This window comes from Apaloderma vittatum, unplaced genomic scaffold, assembly GCF_000703405.1.
Source record: "Apaloderma vittatum isolate BGI_N311 unplaced genomic scaffold, ASM70340v1 scaffold4722, whole genome shotgun sequence".
Taxonomy (NCBI): domain Eukaryota; kingdom Metazoa; phylum Chordata; class Aves; order Trogoniformes; family Trogonidae; genus Apaloderma; species Apaloderma vittatum.
This window is the reverse complement of record NW_009705127.1, coordinates 23437-31804: the sequence shown is the minus strand read 5'-3', so window position 1 is coordinate 31804 and position 8368 is coordinate 23437. Positions and strand designations below refer to the sequence as shown.

At 44.8% G+C, this 8368-nt stretch overlaps 1 protein-coding gene across 1 annotated transcript in view; it reads left to right on the top strand.

The window, feature by feature from the left end:
- Positions 1-563: 563 nt before the first annotated feature.
- Positions 564-8368, top strand: part of NFRKB (nuclear factor related to kappaB binding protein) — a 12970-nt gene continuing 5165 nt past the window's right edge. Inside the window, 18 exon segments of the mRNA XM_009865265.1 lie at positions 564-699; positions 1207-1408; positions 1503-1630; positions 2025-2199; positions 2397-2498; positions 2880-2953; positions 3344-3428; positions 3644-3824; positions 3994-4102; positions 4522-4648; positions 5503-5568; positions 5914-5993; positions 6078-6121; positions 6503-6563; positions 7007-7181; positions 7306-7412; positions 7784-7907; positions 8118-8197. Of these exon segments, the coding sequence (XP_009863567.1) occupies positions 565-699; positions 1207-1408; positions 1503-1630; positions 2025-2199; positions 2397-2498; positions 2880-2953; positions 3344-3428; positions 3644-3824; positions 3994-4102; positions 4522-4648; positions 5503-5568; positions 5914-5993; positions 6078-6121; positions 6503-6563; positions 7007-7181; positions 7306-7412; positions 7784-7907; positions 8118-8197 (2055 nt within the window). The 5' untranslated portion in view covers position 564.

Genomic DNA, 8368 nt, shown 5'->3' with positions numbered 1-8368 from the left:
CTCAGGGTATGAAACACCCTCTTTTTATTTTTATTTTGTTTTCCCCTGTGCTTTCTTACCCTCCGCCGCGGTTCCGAAGGTTTACTTTTATTTATTCCGCCTCCTTCAAGCGTTGCCCGGCACAGCTGTTTCCCATGAGGGGCTCAGGGGCCCACTCGCGTCCGCCAATTCAGCCCTGCCCTTAGGCCCCTGCTTCGGTTTTGCACCTTTAAAGCCACTTTTGGGGGGGTTAAATGTAGTTTTTCCTAATATTTAACTCTGCTGCAAACATCTGCGGGTGGGAAGCAATGTGGGTCACCTCTGCTTCCCAGCCTGCCTGTCCCTAAAACCTTCCCTCTGTTAATAGCCCCTCTTATAATCGATTAATAAATTAACACAGCGAGATTTTACCTGTCTGACAGCCCAGTTCTTTAGTTTGTGTACTATCGTGCGAGGCTTCCCCGTGGTTCCTAGGCTGGCGATGTTACCCTGGGATTTTGGGGGTTACCCCAGGGTTTTTTGGGGTTACCCCAGGGTTTTTTGGGTTGCTGAGGAAGGTTTTGGTCCCGTTGCTCAGGGTGAAGAATGGACTCGCTGGAGCAGATGCTGACGGACCCGCTGGAGCTGGGGCCCTGCGGGGAAGGCCATGGCACACGCATCATGGAGGACTGCATGCTGGGCACCACCAGGGTTAGCCTGCCCGAGGACCTCCTGGAGGACGTGAGTACTGCTTTACCTCTTCAGAGCCTGGATAAACAGCACGCCTGACTCCCTTTGCGGGGCTTACGGAGCAAACTGAAAACAGGGAAGAGGTTTCTGACTGCTCTGGGAAAGTTGTCAAAGAGGGCTTTGATTCGTCTCAGGAAAGCTGAGCAACTAGTGTCTATGCCCACGGCAGGGGAGTTGGAACCAGACGATCTGGAAGGTCCTTTCCAACCCAAACCGTTCAACTGTGTTCTTTTTCTAACATGACTATCGCTCTCATTTTAAAATTGCCTTTAGGAAAGTTTTGTTAGAAGTTCTGCATTTTATCATTGCTAGTACTGCACTTAATTTCCTCTTTATTCTTTTTGTTTCTTTACTTTATTGCTTTCTGCATTTGGTGAGGTGTGTAACACTGCCTCCTGACTTGTTGTTTAACCACAGAGGGCCTTAGGGGCTATAACATTCTTAAGGTCCTGGGTGCATTTTCTTCACTCTGTCTATTTTCTTTATTGCTTTCTTTAGCCCGAGATCTTCTTTGACGTCGTCAGCTTGTCTACGTGGCAGGAGGTGCTGACAGATGCGCAACGAGACCACCTAAAGAAATTCCTGCCTCACTTTCCCGAAAACAACCGAGAGCATCAGAACAAACTCATCTCCGCGTTGTTCAGCGGGGAAAACTTCCGTTTTGGAAACCCACTGCACATCGCTCAGAAACTCTTCCGAGGTCAGTGAGCGGAATAAACTTCTGTGTGTTTTCCGGGTTGAGTTCTCAAGTAGCAGTTGATGAAAACTGAGCTGGTTTTACTTCTTTCTTACAGATGGGCACTTTAATCCTGAAGTTGTGAAATACCGGCAGCTCTGTTTAAAGTCGCAGTACAAACGCTACCTGCGCTCTCAGCAGCAGTATTTCTACCGACTGCTCAAGCAGATCCTCGCTTCCCGCAACGTGAGTGTCTCTGGGTCATCATCACCTCTTGCCTGATTTACTCAATGCTGCTCTCCTGATTTCTGAGATCCCTAGAAACATGGTCTTTGCAAATTCCAGGTGTTGAAACTCGCACAGCTGTCTGTGGATACTGGTGTTGGCTAATTGCTGCCAGCTGAAGTGCCTTGTGTAAATGCTTGCTTAGTCCTCGAAATGGAGGGGAGGGGTGGGTGAGGTAGAAAGTCTCTCTTAATAAGTCACAGTCCTTGTGTGGTGGTCTGAAATGCTGGATTTAAAATCTTGTATGTGGTGGATATTGATGGCTTTGTACCACCTCCACATGTTAAACTTGCTTAAAGCATGTGAGTTGAGCTTTTGTGTTCTTATATAACGTCACATGCATCTTGTTTTCCAGCACTTGCTGGATTTAGCCAGGAAGGGAGGCCCTGATATGACCCTAAGGAGAAAGCGCTTCTCCTCGACGTATGACGCGGAAGAACGAGACAGACGGACACACCGTCGCTACTTGAAGATTCTGAGGGAAGTGAAGGAGGAGTGTGGAGATACCACCTTGTCTTCTGATGAAGAAGGTAACGCCCTGAACTGAACTGAAGACTTGAGGTGTGAATAAAGAAACAAGTTTTTAGTATGGGGACCATATCTTTGGTAGGAGAATGAAAACTGGACCCGTTTTATTGGTTATGCTCTAGCGAACATGGGGTAATAGATTTATGTAGATTGGTGGTAGGTTTTGGAGCCGTAAACTTGATTTCTGTATTTATTTGAGATCTAAGCTCCTGGCCTCCAAGTTCGCCAGCACGTTGTCCAAGTCCACCGGTTCCCTTGAGAGTGATCCCCACGTTGTCAACCTTGGACATGAAAACAGCAGGTGAGAACCAAACTGGGGTTTATATGGGCTTAGTGGTTAGAATTGCTTTGAGATCTCGCAGGTAGTCCAATTTGAAATATTTTGGTGTATGTGCCGAGGGAATGTCTTGCTCTAAGCAAGTCTGCAGACCCTTTGTGTAGCACAGCTCATTCTCACTTCTTTTCGCTTCTGTGCTTGCGTCACCGGTGAAATCTGATGACCCAAGGAAGAAAATATCAGAACAAATGGTCACTTAAAAGAAGGGAATTCAAACAAGGAAAATATAGTTATTTAAATGGGGAGATTGTTGAAAGTGGGAATGGAGAGAATTATGTTTGGAGAAGTCTGTAAAGCAACAGTAATGGGAGACTGCAAATAATCTCCAAATGTTTTTCGTTGCAGACAGGATAGAACTTGGGGAAAGTGATTTGAAGATGATGTTGAGGAAACACCATGAGAAACGAAAACGTCAGCCTGTAAGATATCGAGAAGTTGGAGGGGCAGGACTAAATTTTGTCTGCTGGTCCTTTATCTGTTAGCGGTAAAGGTCAGGGTACTTCTGGGTGACAGAATGATGGCTGGTTTTTTTGCGTGCAACCTTCCTTCATCCCTTTACTGTAACCTGCATTTAACTGTCGGCATCCGTAGCATCTCCTGTTTATGCCTCTGTTTGGAAGGATTTTGTCATTTTAGTTGCGTTTTGGAGAGGCAAAACTTTGGATTTTGGGGTTGGAAGACTTCCCAACTTTCATTGCAGTAAATAATTTTAGAAGCTGATCCCTGATACGGGATCTTCTGTACCCTTGTTGCTCTCTTAACACTTTGTCTTCTGCCAGTTGTAATTTTTATCCCTTTGCCCTGTGTAGGACCACCCCGATCTGGTGACGACAGACTTGACTCTTGAGGACATTATGACTCGAGTAAACGCTGGCAGAAAAGGTTCCTTAGCAGGTCAGTGGCTTGGACACTTTCTAATTTCATATACATTGGTTTAAAATTAAGTTTTGTGTTAAAACAGAGTGCTTTGAGGGGAAAACTAAAGGTGGTCTGAACTGGTGGTGAATGAGTGCACACTAGCCACATGTATTTAAGTATGAGTTTATTCACAATGAAATATGGTAAGACATATTGCTCATTGTAATTATTACCTTTTATCGTATCTAAAGCCTTATACGACCTTGCAACCCTCAAGAAAAAGGTGAAGGAAAAAGAAGATAAGAAGAAAAAAAAGCTGAAGATCGTTAAATCCGAGGTGGAAGATTTGGCTGACTCCCTTAGCAACGTGGATGGAATCTCCTCGCTCTCTCAGGATCCTTCCCCCATCCCTCTGGCGTCCGTCAAAGAGGAGTAAGTGCTTCAGGGGGTCCCGGGCGGAGAGAGCAGCAGATGTTGCAGCTCTGATTTTGGGGGAGCTTCTGCAGGCTCCGGCTTTGTGCAGCCTGGGATGTGTGAAGTGTGTGGTGCTCACCTTTGTGTATGAAAGTGAATATTTACTCGTGTTCTTTTTCATTCAAAGACCTCTTGAAGAGTTGAAGCCGTGCCTTGGAATAAACGAAATCTCTTCCAGCTTTTTTTTCCTTCTTTTGGAGATACTCTTTCTGGAAGGACCTGCTACTCTCTCTGTGGTAAGGAACCACCTGCTTATCTAGGAAGCTTTGCAGAAAGCAAAACTAAGGGACAGGGGGGGTTATAGCTGCGTAATAGTGCTTTTTCTCTAGTGTTATCCTGCACCACATTCTTTTTTTAATAAGTTTTGTAAATTTAGCTAGTTGAATTTGTTTGTCTTTCCATACCCATTCCCCTAGATCGTGATTAGATATATTCTTTATTTTAGGCGCAGAGATGGTGGGGAAGTTTTTCCCCTTTTCGGGTGTCTGTTATCTGAAATACTGTGTTGTGTTTACTTGAAAACATCAGGTGTTTTTTTTAATATACTTAAAAATCTTTGTGTCCCCTGGATATCTTCGACTGTTTCACTTTCTGTTAAAACAGTCATAGTTTAAAATGTGCTGTCTTCAATAGAATATTTCGTTTTTCTTTTCAGCTCGAAGATAAAATTCTAGATTGGCAATCTTCTCCTGCCAGTGCACTAAATAACTGGTTCTCCTTTGCCCCTAACTGGTCTGAACTGGTTTTACCTGCCTTGCAGTACTTGACAGGTGACAGCAGAGGTAAGAATGACAGATCTAAGCAGTGCTGGTTTATATTATAGCACAAATCAACTTTTAATTTGTCACTACAGTAAATCATTGTGTAGTTGGCGACGTTTCTGTGTTAGACTTTATGCCTTGTGTCTCTGGATGGTGGTAGACGCGTTCTGCGTGTGGCTGGCAGATAAAATCCAGCTCGATTCCCAAGTGCGTGAAGATGTGTGTGAAATTGCCTCTAGACAGACGGTTTCTCCCGTTGAGTTCCCACGCTTCAGGCAAGGTGCTTGAAGCAGGAAGAAATCGGCCTCTTGCTGGCGCAAAGATGTTGTGGTTGTCTTTGGAGATAATAAAAAAATAGACTAGATGATGCCCTGAGCGAAACATGGACTCGGCTTTGACCTGGAGCTTGGACCAGCGAAGCTTCAGCCATTCCCTTCAAATCACATTATTCTGAGGTTCTCTTTTGCTTAGTAGGAAGTTTGAAAGGGAGAGGCGGTGTAGCTTGTAGTGGCCTTTGCAGCGGGAGTGCTTTATGTTCTCCGTAACGCTCGTGAATCCCGAGTTCACTTCCCCTGAGCCCAGGAGAAGTCACCGTACGGTAACAGTTGCTGGTGTCTCCCAGCATGAACAGGATCTCACCTGACAGCCTGTAGATGAAAGACTCATTATCCTGTTCTGTTCTTGTGCTCACACGGTTACCCCGAGAGGCTTACCCTCCCTTTGGGCAAGTATAAATTTAGAGATGTGCTTACATAACCACTTAAAATGCTTTCTCTGTCATTACAAGTCTAACTCGGCAGCTTGCGTTGCCCCAGTAGGGTTGGGGGGATGGGACAGCTGTGTGATGTCTCTGACTTACACGTTTTTTGTTGTAGATGTTCCTTCCAGCTTCTCGCCTTTCGTTGAATTCAAGGAGAAAACTCAGCAGTGGAAATTGCTTGGTGAGTATCTTGTGCTCTCCTGCAGTAAAGCTTGGTTGTTTTCTTGACTTTTCAGCCTGCTGCAGCCCAGAGAGAAAGGCAAGCAGAGCTGTGAATTTGTTGGTTAGACCTTTTAGCTAAGGGAAGATGTGGTCTGGGTTTGAGGTTTGCACAAGACTGGGATCAGCCAGGTTTTAGCACTTTCCTAAGCCTGGATGTGTTTGAGTATTGAAAGGGGAGCATCTGTGAAGTGTGGGAGATGCCTTGTGAATGGCGAGGCACAGAGCAGGAGATGACTGGGAAGTACAAGCAACCGTAACTAATAAAGGACTTCTGTTGCCTATTTTTCCTTTTTCCTTGAATTAGGTTCTTGGCAAGATCATGAGAAGGAACTGGCAGCGCTGTTTCAGCTCTGGTTGGAAACCAAAGACCAGACTTTTTTCAAAGTGAGTCAGAAAAAATATCACCTTGTAGCAGTGCGGAACCTGACCTGAGTTATATCCAACACTGACATTTCTGGTTTTTAATAGGAAAATGAAGACAGCTCAGATGCCACAACACCGATTCCCAGAGTGTAAGTAGTGCATGCTAAAGCTCTGAACTTTGGTCCTTGTGCCTCTGGGTATGAGCAGCTGGTTACTTAACGTAAAAAGATTTTACATCGTGGGGCCGGAGGGAGATTGCTAGTATTCAATAAATACAGTAACTAACCTTCACAGAATCAGCTGATTGTCTCCAAGTATTAGCAGAACAAACCTGTAGTCTAACTTAGGTGCTGGTAATGAGATTCTCTGAGGTCCTTGCTTACCTTCAGGTAAGACCATATTTTAAGATCTCTGCAGGACTTCTGCAGAAGAATTTGCGGGAGCAGTGAGGTGACTTTACCCTTTGGGATGTTCCTTGGGACTGTTTGGGGTTTGTTGTTGCTCAGAACTGATGGTGACCTTTGTTTCAGAAGGACTGACTATGTAGTTCGACCTAGCACTGGCGAGGAGAAACGTGTGTTTCAGGAGCAGGTACGAGTTAATTTTCAGTGCACATTTTGAAACAGTTGGCCGCTAAACTAAGAGAATTTCTGTGCAGTTTGATATTCTATCTTAGTTATCTTGCCTGTAGTAGAGGCAAGTGTCTGTTACAGGGTAAACACATGATGATTCTTCTCCCTGAGGGTGTGACAAAATATCCAGCTTAAATTTTGGAAATGTTTCTTTTGCCGGGTGAGAGGAGGAAGAACCTAATGCTCTGCACCTCCACACTGAAGTGGTGCTTTGTATTCTGCTTGAAGTAGCTTGTACTTGTCTTGATCTGAAATCAGTTTATGCAGCAACATTTGAGCCTTCAGTTTTAAAAGAAAGCTTACTTTAGAGAATGATAATAACTTAACTTATATTATAAGCCCGGGTTTAAGACTTCACTCTGTGTTTCCTGCTAAATCTAGTCCACTTGTTTCCAAATACAGGAGCGTTACCGTTACAGCCAGCCTCACAAAGCTTTCACTTTCCGTATGCACGGCTTTGAGTCAGTCGTTGGTCCTGTGAAGGGGGTGTTTGACAAGGAAACCTCGTTAAACAAAGCCCGAGAGCATTCTCTCCTGCGCTCAGACAGACCAGCCTACGTCACCATCTTGTCCCTCGGTAAGGTGATGGCCAAAAAAATTCATTTTCAAAAGACATGGGATCCCATTTCCCCCCAAAAAAAGACTTTAGGGTGCCTGGGTAGGTACTTCTGGTAATTGAAGCTCTGAATCTTGTATTTCAGTTCGTGATGCTGCTGCTCGCCTTCCTAACGGAGAAGGAACTCGCGCTGAGATTTGTGAGCTGCTTAAAGATTCCCAGTTCCTGGCTCCTGATGTCACAAGCGCTCAGGTAAGTTGGATGTCACGTCTGGCCTCAGACAGATTCTCCTCGTAATGGGCAATACTCAGTGGCTGAGAAGCTTTCATGAGCTGTGTACTGCTCTGCTGCTGCCAGTCTGCACCGAACTCCGGATGATATAAAACCAGCTGGAAAAGCCACAGAATTAACACTGGGTCAGCTCCTGTTTTCGATTTAGAAACAGACAATTTTTGGAGCTTTCAGTTTTCCATCTAATCCAAGGTGCAAACAGCATCCTGTGCCACGGCATCTGCTCTCAGTCAGTTCTTACCCAGATGAAGATTTCTAGCAGCTTACTCGGGTTTTATGCCAAGCAGAATTACTTTTCCTATCTTCTGATTCCCTGAATTCTGAACTTTCAGGTTAATACTGTTGTTAGCGGTGCTTTGGATCGATTGCATTATGAGAAAGATCCCTGTGTGAAATACGATATTGGACGCAAGTTGTGGATCTACCTGCACCGGGACAGGAGTGAGGAAGAGTTTGGTGAGTTTGGCTTGGTGGTAACCTTACAAATTGAAAATGTCTATAGATCTCTTGAGCTACTTCAATATGTCTGGATAACAAACATGAATTTGTCAGTCTGGCTTCTTCCTCTAGTCAGTTTGCTCGTGTTAGCCCATCAGCACTTAAATCCAGTCTTGCAGAGCAGCGTGTCGGAGTTTGGAAACTCTAACCAGTAATTTGTATTTTCAGAACGGATTCACCAGGCTCAAGCTGCTGCAGCAAAGGCCAAGAAAGCCCTTCAGCAGAAGCCGAAACCTCCGGCTAAAATGGTGAATTTCTTTGCATGGATGCTTTTGAGATTGGGAGGGAGATACGGGGTTAGTTTGATCCCGAAATTCTGCATCCGTGGTGGCTGATGGAAATCGTTTGAGTTATCAGTTCATTTTATATATATGATTGTTGTTGGTCTAGCCCCGGCGCACAAAATGAAGAGGGAAAGA